Genomic DNA, 21,422 nt, shown 5'->3' with positions numbered 1-21,422 from the left:
ATAATTAATAATATCTTAAACATATTGATCAAAACACCCAATGATTTAAGTCTTGTAAGGAGTGGAATCACTTAAGTGTAGCTAGTCATTCAGAGACAAGTAGGCAAAATGACAACAAAGAATTCTATACACATTTGTCAAGAGTATAACGATGTGTATGTATACATAAACAAATGAAACATTTTTATGTTCAAGATTTAAACATTTTATGATGTTAATAAACATGCATCTTCATAACTGAACTCCTTCCAATATTAAAGATAGCTCAGTACTTTTTGTATTTAAAGGGTGAGATGCAGCCTTTGATAGATTACATTTTTGTCTAATTTTTCTCATACAATTATTGCATCTTTCAGACAAACTAATTTTATTTGTACCCCAACTGACAAAAAGATTTAAATCTTCTTGTAGTGATGTATTTGATCTCTTGTCTTCTTTTATTCTAGTACCAAGAGTCTTCTTTGGATTGTGGTTAATATGTTTACAGTCCTTGGCCATCTTCTGGCTTTGACTAGGGTGGTATTTTTCTTCGATGCATGAGCTTTCCATTGCAGTGGGACATATAATATTCTTGTGAGCAACAGAAGGAAGAAATGTTTGAGATGACATTTTTCCAATGGGTCCAGTGGGTGAATCTTGAAGATACTCGGGGAAATGTTGGCTAATTTTATATTCATAGATTAATTTTCTTGAGTTTGAATCATCTAACTTGATGGAGAATAGATCATCTATTGTTATATTCTGAGAGGTATCTGTTGGACTTTCAGGTGTATTCAACTTTTCAGAATTGTGTTGAGGTATGCTAGGTAAAATTCCAAGTCTATTTGGTTTTAAGACTAATCCAGTACCAGGAATGAAAAGTTCTGTTTCTTCATGTTTTGACAGATGACTGATGTTTGCGTTTGAAATGGACTGATGGGTGTGTCCATTTACTTTTCTATCTTTCCAGATTAAAGGGTTATATATAACTTGTCCATCAATAGGGCATGAATTGCATTTGTGCAATAACCACCTGTCAATACATTTCCTATGAAACTTAAAAAAAAGTTATAAATTAATTAAATATATAATTGTCTTGTTTATAATGTACATTATGTAAGTTTCTCCCAGTTTCATTATTGTATTATTATTAAAACTTGCAAAATGGAAGATAATTATAATTTATCCAGTTTTATGGAAATATTTTGAAGAGGAAAATGGAATTGCTTATGGACTGATGTCTATTTTCAACATTAAAATGGAAAGCCTTTTATGGATATTATTTTTGTAATCTCATTAAATCTTACCACTTAAGTCATTAATTTCACTGTTGCTTTCTAATGAATGACATTTATTAAATAATAAAAACAGTTATAACCAACTAGACATGGAAACATATCTGGTAATAGAAAGGTATAAAAAAAAATCACATTCTTGGGAAGAAAACAATCTATCAGACATTTTAAATAAAAGTGACTCTAAAGCTATAAATATTTAGTTAAAGTAACTTTATTTCAGAAAAAAAAAAACCCTGGTTACCAAATATATAATGATCAAACATTAGACTTTAATTCTAGTGAATTTATTTGAAATAATAACTATGTCAAATTTAGCATGTATTTCATCCTAAGAATCACAAAGCACATTAAGTTATTATTCTATAAGCTTTTTCTTTCTGTGAGTAACTGAAGTAGATGAAATAATCTAACTTGAAGAGCCATTTATCTTTTCTGGATAGCATATACAAAAATGAGTCCTAATCAATAGATATCCATTGACAGGGGACAGAGATGCTTTCTCAATAGTCTCTGCTACAGCTCTTCTACACATACTGTTCAATATGAACATCTCTGCACATGATACAACTAAAAAGTGAAAGGAGAGACTTAAACTGTCCATTCATTTATAAACACATTTATATTTTCCTTTTCCCTATAAGGAAAGACAAACTAAAATGATGTGACCTCTACCTTGTGAGCACACGGTAGCAATCTTGTATGTTGACCAAGACGAAATGCCTTCAAACAAAGTCGACACTGGTAGCCTGGAGCAAGCAGCTTACTATTCTTTGTAATCAGTAAGAGAGGCAGTGACTTTACCACTTGTTTTGGTGTGTAAACATGGCTGAATGGGAATGAACGGAAATACATGAATGTTTATATGTGATTATAGATCAGGAAGTAATCAATAGCACAGGTAAATAACCTCCATATAATAATGTAAACAAATCTAATATTTTCTCAAACTGAAGGTAATAAATCTCATACATTATAAAGTTAAAAAATCTACTGTATTGATGCTGAACAAGATAGATCCAACTTCAACATCAACTTCACAAATAACAAAATTTAGTCATTTCAAATAAAAACCCTACCTGAAATTTTTTGATTGACACTTTTTAATGTCTATGAAACAAGACCAAAATTTTAATAAGAACCATATATTCAAATTATGTCAGTCTGAGCCAATACTTAAGCCATCTGGTAGGAAGTAAGGTGCACAGTAAGCCACATTAAATATTCCTAGCTACTACGATAAATTGGTAAATATGAATCTAGAAGGGAATTCACTTTTCCTTGGCATATATGTTTACTACATTAGTATTGTTAGACTATGTTAATGTGATTTTAAAAGTACAAAACCCGGGAGGGGGCAAGATGGCAGAGAAGTAGGGACCTCCGTACATTGCACTCACCCCCATATCTCACATGGAGAAGGCCTGAAGCCATAGGAACACTTACAGAATCCAGGAGTTTGGGAGAAAAAGGAGACAGAGTCCACTGAGAAAACCTTCTAGCGTGAGTGCGAACTGGGGAAGATAAAATCAGGCTGGGACCGGAGACACAGAGGGACGGGGGGCATCCCCCTCTGTGGAGAGTCTAGAGGGGAAAGAGAGTGGCCAAAACGGCTCAAGACACTGTCCCTGTTGCTGGAGAAGAGAAAGACCTCCACTCAGGACACAGAGGGATCCAGATTCCTGCTCTCCAGCTGACCCTAGGCGGGACGCAGGCCTCCCAGGCGACCCTCGGGAAAACTGCTCCCCCCTTGCCAGCTTGACCTGGAGGGGACGCGTGGCGCCTGCATCTTTGTGCTTCTGGCTCGGCTGAATCCCTAGAGGGGAGGCGAAGGGCTTAAAACTGGGAGATTTGCCAGCGAGTTTGTGTTTCGGGCAACAGGACCCAGTGGGACCCAGTTTCCTGCTCTCCAGCTGACCCTGGGCTGGACGCACTTGTCCCAGGCAACCCCCAGATGAAACTACTCCCTGCTTGCCAGCTCGACTTGGAGGAGATGGGAGCAGCGGCTTCTGGCTCAATCCCCAGGAGGAAGGCAAGAGGCTTGGACTTGCCCTGAGGAGCTCACCTGTGAGTTTATATTTCCAGCAATTTCAGTGGGGTGCGCGGACTGGAATCTGGAAACGAGGCCTGGCCTGGGATATAGAGCATGGCCCGCCTTGGCTGCGTCCCTGGCACAGGGAGTTTTACACACCCAAAAAAGTGAGTTGCAGCACTTGGTTCAAGAAGGGACTGGAGCGCAGTCACTCTTCTCCCCACAACCATCAAGGCAGAATTCCCACCTGATGCATAGGATCAAACCATGCCCATCACTGCTAGAGAGCTGCCCTCTTCCTTTTTCATTTATTTACTTATTTAAAAAAATTATTATTATTATTTTTTTACCAGAGCCGGGGCAAGACCAACATGGATGCACCGCCCTGATTAATTCTGGTCACTGGCTTGATTAAACAGTCACATTTAATCCATTCTCTAGATGTAAATTCTACACCTACCTACCTTTTCATCTCTTTCTCTCTGGAGTGATCAGAATACATACTTTCTCTGGATAACACCATCATCATTTCTTTCGCCTCTTCTCCAACCATATTCTACTCTTTCACTCTTTGAAAAAAACTTATTCCTTCTGCCTGTTCATTTCATTTCCAATTTCACCTCATCCCTGCCCTGTCATTTCTCTTTCTCTGTGCTCTTCAACCAGCACTGCATACACCCGGCTATTTATTTGTAGCTGGGAAATCTGGTTATAGGCTTTAAACTGTTCTTTGTCTATTGGGTTTCTTCTTTTTTCCTTTTCTTTTCTTCTTTTCTTCTTTTTTATGTATTTTTATTTCTTCTTATTCACCTTCCCTCCTTCCTCTTTTCTCTTTTCTTTTTCGTTTTCCCTTTCAGTTTGCATGTTTGTTGGATTTGTCTGTGCATTTGTGTGCCTTTGTTCCCTGTGTGTTTGTTTGTCTGTTTTCTTTTCCAGGGCTACCTCAAGAAACAAGCCAAAGTACACATGGTGGAGAGTCCCAAATACCACTACGAGTAGGAAAATAAAATAACCAAGGTCTCAACAAGAGAGACCAAGAAAAACCATTCAAAGAACACTTTCTGAATGGATAGGCCCTGGACAGTCAAAGAGCCTTCTTTGGTACAGCAGCACTCACAGGTGCAGAGAGCATAACAAGCTTTTAAAACTAACAAGAGATAGAAAGCTAACCAAAATGATGAAACGAAAGAGCTCTCCTCCAAAGAAATTCCAGGAAGAATTGACAACTAAAGAACTGCTCAAAACAGATATAAGCAAAATAACTGAACAGGAATTTAGAACAATAATCATAAAATTAATCGCTTGGCTTGAAAAAGAATGGAGGACATCAGAGGAACTATGGCTATAAACACTATAGAGCTTAAATATAGTTATGATGAATTTAAAAATGTGATAAATGAGATACATAATAAAATGGAGGCATTCAATGCACGGATTGAAGAGGCAGAAAGGAGAATAAGTGATTTAGAAGACATTATTATAGAAAAAGAAGAAACTGAGAAAAAAAGACATAAACTGATCCAGGAACATGAAAGAAGAGTTCAAGAGCTCAGCGATACAATCAAACGAAAAAATATCCATATCATAGGAATCCCAGAAGAGGAAGAGAGAGGGAAAGGTGCTGAAGGAGTCCTGGAACAAATTATAGCAGAGAACTTTCCCAAACTGGGGAGTGAACTAGACGTTGAAATTCAAGAGGCACAGAGAACTCCCCTCAGACGTAACTTGAATCGATCTTCTGCATGGCATATCGTAGTGAAAATGGCAAGATATAAGGACAAAGAGAGAATTTTGAAAGCAGCTAGGGAGAAAAGGGCCCTAAGAAACAAAGGGAAACCTATCAGAGTGGTGACAGACCTATCTACTGAAACTTGGCAGGCCAGAAAGGAATGGCAGGAGATCTTCAATGTGATGAACAGAAAAAATAGGAAGCCAAGAATCCTCTATCCAGCAAGCCTGTCATTCAAAATAGAAGGAGAGATAAAAGTCTTTCCAGTCTTTCCAAATAAACAAGAATTGAAGGAATTTGTCACCATTAAACCAGCTCTACAAGAAATCCTGAGGGGGACTCTCTGAGGGAAATGTTGCAAGGAACCCAAGATGCTAGAGACACACCACAAGCATGAATCCCACAAATGACACTATGACTCTAAACCTATTTATTTCAATAATAACACTGAATGTAAATGGACTAAATGCCTCAAGCAAAAGACAAAGGGTAGCAGAGTGGATAAAAAAACAAAATCCATCTATTTGCTGTCTACAAGAAACTCATTTTAGACAGCAGGACACCCTCAGATTGAAAGTGAGGGGATGGAGAAATATCTATCATGCTACAGAAAGTCAAAAGAAAGCTGGGGTAGCTATACTTATATTAGACAAACTGGACTTTAAAGTAAAGACAGTAACAAGGGATGAGGAACGGCATTATATAATAATTACAGGGTCTATCCATCAGGAAGAGCTAACAATTATAAATGTCTATGCAACAAATATGGAAGCACCTAAATACATAAAACAATTAATCACAAACAGAAACAGTCTTATCATTAAGAATGTGCTAATAGTAGGGGACTTTAATACTCCACTTACATCAATGGACAGATCAACTAGACAGAAAATCAAATAAGACACAATAGACTTGAATGACACATTGGACCAGATGGATCTCACATNTCTATACCATGGAATACTACATGGCAATGAGAAACAGTGAAATCTGGCCATGTGTAGCAACATGGATAGAACTTGAGGGTGTTATGCTGAGCGAAATAAGTCAGGCAGAGAAGGACAGATACTATATGTTTGCACGTATAGGAGGATTAGGAGGAACTTAACGGAGGATCGTGGGGGACCAGAAGGGGGGAAATAGTAGGGGAGAGGGAGGGAGGCAAACCATTAGAGACTTGAATGCTGAGAACAAACTGAGGACTGATGGGTATGGGGGGGAGGGGAAGGGAGGTTGATAGGTATGGAGGAGGGCACTTGTGGGGATGAGCACTGGATGTTATATGGAAACCAACTTGACAATAAACTATTAAAAAAAAGTATCAAAGGGCTATAAGGCTAGTGAAAGTACACTGGTTTATAATAAATCTTTTAAAAAAATAAAAGTACAAAACCCATTTTCGTAACGACATAACTAAGATCAATATAAATTAACTGCTATTTGATGCCATTACCAACTGATAAAATAGATAAATATTTAAACACACAACTTAGCTAAAGGTCAGACACATTCCTATTATTCAAGTCATTCAGAACAAAGTTCAAATACAGGGATATCTTGGAGATACTGTGGGTTTGGTTCCAGATCACCACAATAAAGTGAGTCTCACAATAAAGCAAAGCAAATGCAGATTTTGGTTTTCCAGTGCACATAAAAGTTATGTGTATGTTATACTATAATCTATTAAGTGTACAATAATATTATGTTTGAGAAAGCAATGTATATGCTTATAACAAAAATGCCTTACTGTTAAAAGTGCTAACATTATTTGAACTTTCAGTGAGTTTTTTCTGGTCTTGCCTCAATGTTAAAGACTGCTGGCTGATCAGGGTGCTGGTTGCTGAAGGCAGAGATGTATGTGGCAAGTTTTTAAAGCAAGATAACAATGAAGTTTGCCGCATCAACTGACACTTTCTTCCATGGATGATTTTTCTGTAGCATGTGATGGTGCTTGGTGGCAGTTTACCCACAGAAGAACTTATTTCAAAATTAATGAATACTCTTAAACCCTACAGCTGCTTTATCAACTAAGTTGATGTAATATTCTAAATCCTTTCTTGTCATTCCAAAAATCTTTATAGCATCTTTGCCAGGAATAGAGTCTATCTCAAGAAAACACTTTCTTTGCTCATCCAGAGGAAGACACTCTTCATCTGTTTAAGGTTTATCATGAGACTTCAGCAATTCAGTCACATCTTCAGGCTCCACTTCTAATTCTAGTTCTCTTGCTATTTCACCACATCCGCAGTTATTTGCTCCACTGAAATTGTGAACCCCTCAAAGTCATCCATGAGGGCTGGAATCAACTTCTTCCAAACTCTTGTTAATGTTAATATTATGACCTCTCCCCATGAATAACGTTCTTGGTGGCATCTACAATGGTGAATTTTTTTTCCAGAAGCTTTTCAATTTACTTTGCCAGATCTATCAGAGGAGTCAATATGACAACTAAAGCCTTATAACATGGATTTTTCTACACTTCCAGGAAAGAGGGAAGAGTAGGAATCTTAGGTTCACCTTGTCCCATGTGTACACCTTGATAACACTCACATCAGGTTAAATAACCCAAAAAATGACATGAAAACTGGCAGAACAGACTGTTCACAGCTAAATGTAGAGAAGGGTCTGCATCAAAGAGGGTAAGAAGGGTGGAGATACAGTTGGGAGCCAAACAGACCTGTGGGACTGTTCAGAGTGGGGAGGGGTGCCTAGTGTATAGAGGGGGGAGGACCAGACCCCAAACCAGGCAATTGAGGCATGGGGAATCTGCACTGGGAAGACAAATCCGCATAACATTTGGCTTTGAAAACCAGAGGGGCCTAATTTTGCGACTTTTCAAAAATCAGTGGGGCTTAACCACTGGAACTTTAAAAATCAACAGGCTTGATTCTGGGAGAGCCAGAGGGATAAGAAACTGAGTTCCCACCCTAAAAGAGAAAGCAAAACAAACAGCCCCACTGAGATCAGCATAGAAACAGCAGTTTTAAAAATGCCTGGGATATACAGGAAGGAGATATATTTGCGAATCTCAGAGCATGTGCTGGAGAAGCGGCTATCTTTGGGAGATTATTCTAAGAACCAAATACCTGGTGGGCACCATTTCCCTCCCCTAACCCCCAGTCTAGGTACATAGACGTGTGTGGGAACCAGTGCAGCGCCAACACTGAAACGGGAAAACATCCCATACTCATGGATTGGAAAACAAGTATTGTTAAAATGTCCATATTATCCAAAGCAATCTATGGCATTAATGCAGTCTCTGAAAATACTAACAGGGGCATCTGGATGGCTCAGTCAGGTAAGCCTCTCACTTCAGCTAAAGTCATGATCTTATGATTTGTGGGTTCAAGCCCCACACTGGGCTCTCTGCTGTCAGCACAGAGCCTGCTTCAGATCCTCTGTCTCTCTCTCTGCCCCTGCCACACTTGTGCATACACGTTCTCTCTCTCTCCAAATAAATAAATAAACTTAGAAAAAATACCAACAGCATTATTCACAGAACTAGAAAAACCTTAAAATCTGTATGGAACCACAAAAACACTGAATAGTCAAAGAAATCTTGAAAAGGAAAAACAAAGCTGGAGGTATCACAAATCCAGATTTCAAGTTCTATTACAAAGCTGTAGTAATCAAAACAGTATGGTACGGGTAGAAAAACAGACAGGTCAATGGAGCAGAACAGAAAGTCCAAAATTAACCCATAATTATACGGCCAATTAATCTTTGACAAAGGAGGCAAGAATATGCAATGGAAAAAAGTCTCTTCAATAAATGATGTGTGGACAGTTGGACAGCTATATGCAAAAGAATGAAACTGGACCACTCTCTTACATCATACACAAATATCAACTCAAAATGGGTTACAGACCTAAATGTGAGGCCTGAAATCATAAAAATCATAGAAGAGAGCAAAGGCAGAAACTTTTCAAACATCAGCCATAAGAACATCTTTCTAGATATGCCTCTTGAGAAAAGAGAAGCGAAAGCAAAAACAAAACAAAAGAAAAAAACAAAAGAAAAAAAAACAAAAGAAAATAACAAAAAACCTATTAGGATTACATCAAAATTAAAGAACTTCTGCACAGTAAAGTAAACAACAAATAAAACTAAAAGACAACCTACTGAATGGGAGAAGATATTTGCAAATGACATATCTGATAAACTATTAGCATCTAAAATATATAAAGAACTTACACAACTCAACACTAATCAAATAATCTAATTAAAAATGGGCAGAGGATATGAACAGGTATTTCTCCAATGAAGACTTCCAGAGGAAAGATGCTCAACATCACTAATCATTAGGGAATCACCATGAGATATCACCTAACACCTGTCAGAATGGCTAAAATAAAAAAATACAAACAACAACATGTGTTGGTGAGAATGTGGAGAAAAAGGAACCCTTTTGTATTTTTGGTGGGAATGCAAACTGGTGCAGCCCAGTATTGAAGACAATATGGAGGTTCCTCAAAAAATTAAAAATAGAAGTACCCTATGATCCAATAATCACACTACTGAGTATTTACTCAGAGTATGAAAACACTAATTTGAGAGAATATATGAACCTCTATGTTTATTGCAGTATTACACACAACAGCCACATTACGGAAACAATCCAAATGTCCAGTGATAGATGAATGGGCAAAGATGATAGATAAATGGACAAAAAAGAAGTATACACACACACACACACACACACACATACACACACACACACACTGGAATATTACTCAGCTATAAAAAAGAATGAAATCTTGCAATTTATGACAGCATGGGGTGTCATAAAGGGTATAATGTTAAGTGAAACAAATCAGTCAGAGAAAGACAAATACCATGATTTTACTCATATGTGGAATTTAAGAAACAAAACAAAGAAAAAAAAAGACAAGCAAAAAACCTCATTTTTTTAAGTGTTTACTTATTTTGAGAGAAAGAGAGAGAGTGTGTGTGAATAAAAGTAGGGGAAGGGAAGAAAAAGAAGGAGAGAGAGAATTCCAAGCAGGCTCCCCCAGCATGGGGCTGGGACTCATGAGCCAAGAGATAGTGACCTGAGTCAAAACCAAGAGTTGGACACTAAACCAACTGAGCCACCAAGACACCTCAAAAACTCTTTTTTTTAAAAAAAAATGTTTATTTATTTATTTTTGAGAGAGAGAGAGAAAGTGTGAGCAGGGGAGGGTCAGAGAGGGGGAGATACAGAATCTGAAGATAGGTTCCAGGCTCTGAGCTGTCAGCACAGAGCCCGATGTGGGGCTCGAACCCACGAACTGTGAGATCATGATCTGAGCCGAAGTTGGACGCTTAACTGACTGAGCCACCCAGGTGACCCAAGACACTTCACAAACTCTTAACTATAGAGAATAAATGGGTGTTTACCAGAGAGGAGGTGAGTGGAGGATGGGTAAAGTAGGTGAAGGGGATTAAGAGTACACTTATTATGAGAACTGAGTTATATACAGAATTGTTGAATCACTATATTGTATACCTGAAACTAATATAATACTGTATGTCAATTACAGTGGAATTAAAATTTATAAATGTATTTCTTAAATAATCAGATTTGAAAGTCAAAATTACTCATTGATTCATGGGTTGCATTCTATATTCTATTGCATTTCTTATCACTCTACAGACATATTTCCATCATATTACAGAAATTGCTTTTACCAAGATCATCTAATTTTCAACAAAAAACAAAATACCTGTATATTTTTATTATTCAATGTGGTTAAGTATTCCTTATCTTGAAACTCTTTCCTTTTATTTAATCCACTTTTTCTGCCTGGAATATTTTTCTATCCTAATGTTCTCTTGTCTCTACCTACAATTTATTAAAAACATTTAGTTATACAATTTATCATCCTAATAGGTTGAAGTGGGATACCTAGGTAGAGCCAGAGGAAATTGAGATGGAGAGCCTTTGTATAGGCTTATTACATACCCACAAACTATTTTATGCTCCATAAGAGCTGTGGTCTGCAAAGTATATGAAGCACCCATAGGACATGAGTAAATATCCACTGGCTTGGACAGAAACATATGTGTGTTTTTGTGTTAATGAGACTAAAGACAACTTTTATTTGGAAAATTCACTGAAATTATTATTATTATCATTATTATTAAATGAATTTATGTATGTATGTATGTACATATTTATTTATTTATTTATTTAACTTATCTATTTACTCAGAGAGAGAGTGAGTGCAAGTGGAGGAGGCACAGAGGGAGAGGGAGGGGAAGAATCTTAAGCAGGCTCCATACTCAGTGCAGAGCCCAACATGGGGCTCAGTCTCCTGACTCTGAAATCATGACCTGAGCCGAAATCAAGAGTCAGACGCTTAAATGACTGAGTCACCCTGAAGTTATTTTTAAAAAATTAATTTTATCCCATCCTTTCTAAATGATTTCTTTTATATATATTTTATAGTGTAGTTAATGCATTAATACACAGCACATTTAATTTTCTTTAATAAGTAATATGACAAAAAATCTGAAGGCCTGTCCACTAATAAACAGTCCAATCATGGTTGTGAAATACAACCAATCAACTCAGCATTCTTCCTCCATGAGGGAGAAATAGTGGGGGAATGAGGTGGAAAAAACTTCCTTCCCCTAGAGGCCAATCGCTTCAAAACAAATATCAAAATCCCCTGTTTTTAATAACTTATGTCATTTTTAATTTTACACTTAGTTAGATGATCATTTATTTACTGAGGAAATTACTATATCCCTAATGCCTAGCAGAATCTCTGGTAGTATTAATAATAACAGATAACATTATTTGAATATTTGCTGTGTGCATGAACTCATTTTACATTCACAAAAGTTCTAGGAGGCTGGTTTTATAATTATCCACAGTTAATCAATCAATCAATCAATCAATTATTATTATTTTTAATGTTTGTTTTTGAGACAGAGAGGCAGCATGAGCAGCGCAGGAGCAGAGAGAGAGGGAGGCACAGAATCCGAAGCAGCCTCCAGGCTCTGAGTTGTCAGCGCAGAGCCTGATATGGGACTAGATCTGATGAGCCGTGAGATAATGACTTGAGCTGAAGTCAGTTGATCAACTGATTGAGCCACCCAGGCACCCCATCCACATTTTAAAGATGAAAAAAATGCGGCAGAGAAGCGAAGCAGTTAACTAGCCCAAAAGTCACACTGCCAATTACAGTTGTACAAGGACTGGATTCAGACAGTCTGACTCTCAAGCTTTCCTTTTTACTTGCATAATAATGTTACCTAGGATATAATTAATACTTAGTGAATAAAGGGATTATTTAGTGAAATATATAATTAATACTTAGTGAATAAAGGAAAAATTACTTAAATGTTCTAAGTCATAAAAGAAAAGTAAGCTTCACTGAGAATCTCACCCTTGCTTTCCTTGAAAATGTGGCATCTTTCCTTCTGTCTCATTTTTAGTATCTAAATATTGTATAGTTCCATCTGATCTTTTTTCTAGTGAAATCCATCTTTGATTTCTCTTCTGTAATAGGTAAAAATGATGTTACTTTGCAAATCATGGAAGTTTTTAATTTTATGGATTAAAATCAGCTTCATATCAACAACATAATGTGAATAATACTCATTTAAAACACCGTTTTTAACCTTAAAAATTTATAAATTATCAGTGAGTCTAATATACTATTGTATAGCTACTATAATAGCATTACTTTTTGAGGTAAGAATATTAATGAATAATGGTAATTTCTTGTGGATGTTTTATCCTGTCTAACAGGTAAAGGGTAGCATTATTATTCAGCATCAGGAGACATTTACTTCTAAGTACACAGTACAAAGGATTGAAATAAAATTTCATTATTATTGATGTAAGAAATCTTAAAACCGTAAGTTGTTGTTAATAAGTTATGTCAATTAGAAATGTTGACATTTTTTAAAAATGAATTTTCAAGTTTAGTGGCTGTAATTCCTATACTTAAGATTTATGGGTAATGTCATCAGATGTTTGTTATTATGTTAGATTTTATAAACTACCCAATGTGAGAACTAGTTGCCTTGTATATCTCTATGAAAAAGAATTCTAAATATATGGTCTTAACTTTTTATTAAAAAACGATCATCTCTATTCCAAAGTGTTATCTGTTCTTATTATTCTTAGGTTTACTTTACTTAGATTTACAACAGGACAAATACAAACACCGTTTAAATTCAAGGTGGAAACTGTACCTCACGAAATGCAAAGGAGTGAGAAAGATGGCAGAAGCCAGCAAAACATTCATGGCATAAGTGATATTCTATGCATTTGGTGCACCTAAAAATGGAAAAGATTAAGACATACAAGAAAAAAATCCAATTATTTTGATGATTTTGGTGAAAAAATCCTGCTAAAACTTCCTGGGAATTAGGCAGATAGGACAAGGCCCATCTTGTCTCAGCCATTGTTAGCTTCCTACCACTACTGTAACAAATTACAACAAATTTAGCAGCTTAAACAATACAACTTAATTATGTTATAGTTTTGTAGGATAGAAGGCTGATATAGGTCTCAAGGGACCACAGTCAAGGGGTCAACAGGGTTGCATTTGTTTCTGGAGGTTCTAAAGGGGATCCCTTTCCTTGGTCTTTCCATTTTCTAGATGCTGTCTACCTTCCTTGGCTCAGGTTGTTGTCTTTTCCTCTATCTTCAAAGCAAGCAATGCTTTGTCTCTCTGGGCTTTTCTTCCAAAGTCACATCTCTCTCTGACTCTCTTTTTGCCTCCCTTTCCACTTTTAAGGACACTTGTGATTACATTGGACACAGGCAATAAAAAATAATCTTACTTCAAGGCCAGGAGTTTAGTAATCTTAATTATACCTGCAACCTTAATTCCACTATGATATATAAGTTCTGGGCATAAGAAAGTGGACATATTTGGGAGGGCATTATTTTTTCTACCACACAATCCTTCCATTATTTCTTCCCACAATACCTTAGCTTTCATTCTTTTCTTTATCTAAATTCCAATAGGATTTATAGCCTATTGGATATTCTCTCATGTGATTAGCCAGTGTTTTCCAATTCTTTCAAGAATGCAAAGCTTTACTTAGCAGAATACTTCTTAAAAATAGAAATTACATTCCCTTTCTTTCCTCACAATATGTAAAAAGGTATATGCACAAAGAGTTCTTAAACAGATAAACAGAAACTTCACTTTCCACCAAAGCTTTATCTCAAACTTATGTAATTTATAAAAAATTTTTGTAATAGTAGAAAATTTTAATTTACTTGCAGCAATATTCACCAAACAAATAATATTCTGAGCAGTAATCAAATGAACTTATTTTCATCAATAGTTATCAAAGATTTAGAAAACTATTTGCATGAGAAATTTGGGAAAATATGTCCTTTAGACATTTAGAAGCACATGTGCTAATTTATTTATTATTATTATTTATACTTACATGGAAGATTCTTAATAATTAACAATAACCAATCATAGCAATGGAGCAGTTTATTTGATACACCTAATTTTGCTAGGCAAGAAAAAACTAGGCATCTCTATATTTCAACACACACACACATACACACACACACACACACACACACATAATTCTTAAAAGAGAAGTAGCTCTACTGTGAAACTCTAATGAAGAAGGAACTGAAAAGCTTTCTAGTTTGTCTCCTACTCAAGCCATCCTAGTTTTAGAGGCTAATGACTAAAATGTCAGTATCTGAGGGAATGAAATGAGGGTGAAGTCACAAATATTGAAATACATTCTTTAATATGTAAGAGGACTGATATGGAGGTAAGCAATTGTGAGCCAAACCTAAAGTGGAGAAATTATTCTCCAAGCAGAGTGTAGGGTGGTAGGCAGGGAGCAAAATGGTGGAGAATTTGGCCCTGTATTTGGAATAAGCCTCCCCAGAGTGTGCCACTTTGGCATGTGGATTATTTTGGGCTGAAGTCAATCAAGGCCCAAAAGAATCTGGAAGAGCTTTTTACTTCCCCTCAACTATCCAAAGGAACCCAGATAGAGGTCCAGTCCAGGAAGAATGCTATCAACGGAGATAACTACAAAGAGTATGGACTAGGTATGGTAAGCTGGAGGGAGCACAGCAGGGCCTCTTTATTCAAATTCCCCTCTGTGTCCCATGGTCTCCACATGGCTTGACAAACATTTGTTTTTCCCATCTTCCCATAAATCGTCCTCTTTCCCTTTGAAGACCTAGATCCCTACCCCTTTCTCCTCAGCTCAGGATGGCTTCTAAGCCTTAACTGCTTGTCTCTGAAATTTTCATGTCAGTGTGAGGCTCCCGCATAAACAAATTTAAACCTGTTTTTTCTGCTATTAATCTGTCCTATGTCAGTTTAATTAATGGACCAGATAAAAGAACCCAGAAAGGTATAGAAAAAATTTTCCTTCTGTGCAAGGGGTAGTGTGAAAAATCATCCACAAAGATAGAAAGGCAGTCAGAAAACTCAGAGTAATAGAGGAGTGCACTACCATTAATGAAATACTTAAAAGAAAGATTTGAAATTAGCTACTAAAGTCAGCCACTAATCATTTGAGGAACAGGCAACAATGAGGACTGAGAATTTTATACTGTATCTGTTTCATGTCCTCATCTGTCACAGCTGTTCCTCCCAATCCCCTCTTTTACATGTTAGCTTCTTGCTGTTTGGATCTGTACCTCTTGAAAACAATGGCTGCTAATATGAAAGATCAAGTCCTTCCTTTTTCTGGAATTCTACTTAACTAACATTCCAGATGCTAGATGAATACCTGCTAAACCTCCACAAAAATTCTTCCCTTCTTCCTCAAGTTAAAATGTTCCTTTGGAGCCTTCTCAGGCCAGTCATTTTCCAGTAAAGACTCTTACTTAGAGTGATCCAGTTGATTTTATTCTATATAACACATAGAGAAAACAAAGAACTATAATAGTTCAAAGCAGAAAAGTTACCATTTGCTGACAGGAGTGATTAAAAATTATGGTTTTATGAGAGGGTTCTAAAAAACATATTAATTGGTCTCATCATAATGTATTTCTAGGAAGACTATAAAAATATTTTCTTTACATACAGTTAAGCTAATATTTTAATTAAAACACATTTCCTAACCATAGCAATTAATTGATGTTTTAGTGTGGCAATTGTGGGAAAGTTTGGGGATTAAGTATAAAAGTGACAAAAATTCTTTTCTCTAATAATTATCTTATTGCCGTTGAAGTATAAGATTATAAAAATACACATGTCCTCATTGCAATTTGGAGTTCAGGAAACTCAATTAAATCTTCAGTCAATCTAGCCAATATCCCTCTAGCTCAATCATGGAAGTTTTTGGCAATGTTCTCAATGCTGGTTCAAAGAAAGTTATAGAAGCTGAGAGGTCTAGAGGTTGAGGTTCTGAATTTGGGAACTCATTTAGGTCAAAGCAACAAGCCTATGTCCAGAGCTTCCAGGACAGAATGCTGTTTCAGACTCTCAATCTAGAACTGGAGTGCAAATCAAATACCTTGTGTCAGTGAAGAAAATGAAACAGAGTTTTTGAGGTACTAGGCTGACACAGAGCAGCAGTCTGGGAATCCCAAACAAGCAAACACACTACATACAGACAGAAGAATCAGGACTAAATGATTAGTACTCTAATGCTCCAAGTTTCCTAATGTTAAAAAAAAAGGTTAGAAAACATGTTTATAATTTTACTGATGACACTTACTTATAACATCTCCCCTCAATTGGAAATTGTTTACAGTTATTACAGGGAATTCCAAGGTGTTTGTCCAGTCGTTCTTTTTCAGCTGCAGTCACAAGTTTGCTAGAGTTTTTGAATTCCTCTAAAATAAGTTTCATCGGTGCAAACTCTTTCCTACACAGAGGACATTTCAACATGGAAGTATCTGATATCATATCCTGATAATTAGCTAGGATCTTCATGCATTTTATATGAACGCTATTGCCACAGCCAAACCTGTTAGAAATAAAATAAGTTTACCATTTGTATCCATCAAAGTTATATATATTTATATAAATAAAACTATCTGTGCTGGATTATAAACATACACACTATTTTAACTACCTAATTAATCTATCAGCTTTAATTTATATGTCAGAATTCCTAACAAATTCTCCCCCATTCCAATGAAATGATGGTAAAAAAAGTTTTGCATCAGTAAGATCTTTTTCTTTTTTTTTAAGATTTTATTTTTGAGTAATCTCTACTCCCAACCTAGGGCTCAAACCCACAATCCTGAGATTAACAGTTGCACACTCTACTGACTGAGCTACCCAGCCATCCCAATATTTGTCATTTTTAAAGTGAGGATAAATATAATCTTGACCAAAAAGAAAATGATAACAATAATTATTATTTTTGAAATAAAAAGCATCACTGAGAGCAGGGGTATCACCTCATTTTCCTAGATATCCCACAGTCTTTGGTAGTACCTGACATATATCTACTGAGAGAAATAATATTTTGGGAAATAGTTAACAATTTAAAAATATGCAATAGAAGCAGCCATATGAAAAACTACATGGATGAAAATTTTGGCAAACAATCAGGAGTAAGAAAATGAGAAATTCAATAGGAAATGGTTGCCCAAATATCCAAATCCACCTTTACAATGTCTTGAAGAATAGTATGAATATGAGACTCTCAAGAAATGTTTGTGTATATGTACAAATTTGAATTATTTAGGTTGAAAGATAGAGTTTGAAAAACTGAAAGGAATGTTTATAATATTAAAAAAGTACTATCTTTACTCTCAGAAAATTCTTCATAACTCGTCTAAGCCAATGGCATTTATTCACATGTATGAAACAAAAATGTGAAAATTATCCTACCTTAATAGCTTAAAGTGGACAAAGGAGAAGGGAATAAAGTGGAGTTAGATTTTAATTTTCACCCTTTATATTGTAGCCTAGAAATATTTAGAGTAAGAACAGGACCTCCTACTATATATATATTAGGAAACAAAAGAAGGCCATTTAAATATAAATTAAGCAATAGGTAAAGCTTTTTGTTGTTTTTCTATCAACATGTCTCATAACAATCAATTAAAAAATATGTTAAATTAGTATTTTTTCATAAGCTTTAAATCTCTAAAGGAAGAAAAAACATGTAGAAGGCTGGGAAGATGGCAAAGTAGGGGAATCCTGAGATCACCTTGTCCTACAGACACACTGAGATAACAGGTACATCAGTGCAATTAACTTAGAAACAACCCAAAGACTGGCTGAACAGACTTTTCACAGTTCATCGTAGAGAGGATGCAACATTGAAAAGTGTAGAAGGAGCAGAGACATGGTCAAGAACTCAATCCATGGGGAGGCTAACCACAATGGGAGGGACACCACAAGCATGGAGAAATGAGAGAATCAGACCCCACACCAGGCACCTCAGGCACAGGGACCTGCATTGGGAAGACAATTCCCCAAAACATTTGGCTTTGAAAACCAATGGGACTTAACATTGCCAGGTTTTACATCAGCAGGGCCTAGGAGAGCCAAAGGATGATAGGAAACTGAGTCCCCGCCCTTAAAGAGCCAGCATAACAAATAACCCAGCCCAGATATAGCAATAAAAGCACCAGTTTGAAAAGCACGGCGGGGGAGGGGGGGCTACACATGAAGGAGATTTATTTACTAATTTCAGAACATGCCCTAGAAGGGCAAGGATCATTAGGAGACTTCAAGAACAAAAGGGCTGGTGGGTACCATTTCTATCCTCCCCCCAGCCCCATAGGCTAGATACCTGGATGTTTGCAGCAATCAGATAAACACTCTCCACCTTATCTTGCTATCACAGTGCTTCCTGCCCTCACATTATCCTGTGGATCCATGTCAACCAACTTGCTCCATTCAGTAGTTGTCCCCCATAGTGGCTCTTGCCCTAACACACTCTGCATGCAGCCCTGCCAAGGACCAGAACCATTCCAAAGTGACTCCTGCTCTCAGGAGAGGAGAAGATAACTACACACACAAGTGAACCCACCATCCCAGCAGCCAAACCTTATAGTTGGCAGCTCAGGGACTTCCCTGTCAATCAGTGCAACAGTAGCATGGGCATACAGACTAGGGGCAGGCAAGGGGTCTGACTTCTGGCCCCATCAACCCATGAAAGCCTCTCAGGAGTGTACCCTGCAGACAGGTGTAACAACAGCCCCAACAGATGGACTGGAGGTAGGCATCAGGTCTGACTTTTGGTTCCATTTACCAATGAAGGTGACAACACAGGAGAGTGCTCTGAAGTTCAGCATGACTGCAGTTCCAATAGGCGACTACTGAGAGTGAATACTGATGCTGCCCAACTACAAGCCTAGCGCTTTTAGATGGGTTCAAATGAAAGCAACATTAACTTATATAGACTATAATAATCATAGGATGTTATATATGAACCTAATGACAATCATACACAAAAAACACCCTTATAATCGATATAGAAAAAATAAAGAGAAAGGAATCCAAGTGTAACCCTAAAGGAAGCCATCAAACCACAAGGGAAGAGAGCAAGAAAGAGGAAAGGAACAGAGAACTACAAAAACCACCATAAAATAAATAACAAAATGGCAAGAAGTACATACATATCAATAATGACTTTTAAATGTAAGTCAACTGAATATTCCAATCAAAAGACACAGTAGAAAAAATATATATAGACTCATCTGTATGTCACCTTAAGAGACTCACTTCAGACCTAAAGATATATGCAGATTGAAGATGAAGAGCTAGAAAACCACTTACAATGCAAAGGAAAGTGAAGAGAAAGCTGAAGTAGCAATGCTTATAGTGGACAAAACAGATTTTAAAACAGACTGTGACAAGAGAAAAAAAGGACACCACATAAAGGGAACAATCCAACAAGAGGATAGAACAACTGTAAGTATGTATGCACCCAACATGAAAGCACCGAAATCCAGAAAGGAACTGTTAACAGACATAAAGGAAGAAACTGACAATGATACAATAATAGTAGTGGACTTTAATGCCCCATTACATCAATAGAAACATCAGCCAGATGGAAAATCAAGGAAGGAGTGGCTTTGAATGACAGAATTGGCCAGATGGACCTAACATATATTCAGAACATTACATCCCCAAACAGCAGAAAACACAGCGTTTTCAAGTACACATGGAACGTTCTCCAGAAGAGACTTCATGTTAGGTCACTACATGACTAGTTAGGTCACTATAGATCATCTCAATAAATTTAGTTTAGGATGTTAATGTGATGTGTCATAGTTAGGTCACTATAGGTGATCTCAATAAATTTAGAAAGAATGAAATCTTATCATGTACATTTTCTGATCACGGCAGTATGAAATTAGAAATCAAATAGAACACAAATATATGGAGGATAAATAACATGATACTAAACAATGAATGGATTAATCAAAAAAATAAAAGAGAAAATAAAAAATACATGGAGACAAATGAAAATGAAAACACAATGGTCCAAAATCTTTGGGATGCAGCAAAAGCTGATCAAGAGAGAAATTTATAGTAATACAGATATACCTCAAGAAGCAAGAAACATTTCTAATAAACAACTTAACCTTATGCCTAAAGGAGCTAGAAAAAGAATGTAGCCCAAAGCCAGCAGATGGAAGGAAATAATAAAACTTAAAGTAGAAATAAATGAAATAGAGACAACCCCATTCTCCCAAATAATAGAACAGATCAATGAAACCAGTAGTTGGTTCTTTGAAAAAAATCAATAAAATTGATAAACCTTTCATCAGACTCATCAAGAAAAAATAAGACAGGACTCAAATAAATAAAATCAACAAAAGAAGGAGGAGAGGTGCCTGGGTGGCTCAGTCAGTTAAGCATCCTACTTCAGATCAGGTCATGATCTCATGGTTCATAAGTTCGAGCCCTATGCTGGGCTCTGTGCTGACAGCTCAGAACCTGGAGCCTGTTTTTGATTCTGTGTCTCCCTCTCTCTGCCCCTCCCCTGCTCATTCTCTGTCTGTCTTTCTGTCTCTCTAAAAATAAATAAAATATTAAAAAATTAAAAAAAAAAGAGAAATGAAGAAGGAAAAATAATCAATAGCACAAAAATATAAAGGATTATAAGAGAATATTATAAACAATGTATGCCAACAAACTGGGCAATCTAGAAGAAATGGATAAATAATTTCCTAGAAATATCATCTTCCAAAATGGAATCTATTTCCAATAAGTAATAGAAAATTTAAATTTAAATAGACCAATTACTAGAAAGGAAATTGAATCAGTAATTAAAAGGCTTACAACAAAAGTCCAGGACCAGATGGCTTCACAGATGAATTCCACCAAACATTTAAAGAAGAGTTAATACCTATTATTTTCAAACTATTCCAAAAAACAGAAGAGGAAGGAAAGTTTCCAAATTCATTCTATGAAGCCAGTATTATGTTGATACCAAAATCAGATAAAGATACTATAAAGAAAGAGAGAGA

The 21,422-nt window shown here is 36.4% G+C and overlaps 1 protein-coding gene across 1 annotated transcript in view; it reads right to left on the bottom strand.

The window, feature by feature from the left end:
* Positions 1–218: 218 nt before the first annotated feature.
* ZSWIM2 (zinc finger SWIM-type containing 2) overlaps positions 219–21,422 on the bottom strand; it is a 34,500-nt gene continuing 13,296 nt past the window's right edge. The window contains exons 5-9 of the mRNA XM_077780227.1: positions 16,697–16,948; positions 13,226–13,310; positions 12,412–12,524; positions 1,950–2,103; positions 219–1,035 (exon numbers count right to left, since the gene is read on the bottom strand). Of these exons, the coding sequence (XP_077636353.1) occupies positions 232–1,035; positions 1,950–2,103; positions 12,412–12,524; positions 13,226–13,310; positions 16,697–16,948 (1,408 nt within the window). The 3' untranslated portion in view covers positions 219–231. The remainder of the gene's footprint in view (positions 1,036–1,949; positions 2,104–12,411; positions 12,525–13,225; positions 13,311–16,696; positions 16,949–21,422) is intronic.

This window comes from Crocuta crocuta, unplaced genomic scaffold, assembly GCF_008692635.1.
Source record: "Crocuta crocuta isolate KB4526 unplaced genomic scaffold, BGI_CrCroc_1.0 scaffold38, whole genome shotgun sequence".
Classification (NCBI taxonomy): Eukaryota; Metazoa; Chordata; class Mammalia; order Carnivora; family Hyaenidae; genus Crocuta; species Crocuta crocuta.
The sequence above is the reverse complement of the archived record's forward strand: the minus strand, read 5'-3'. Positions and strand labels throughout refer to the sequence as shown.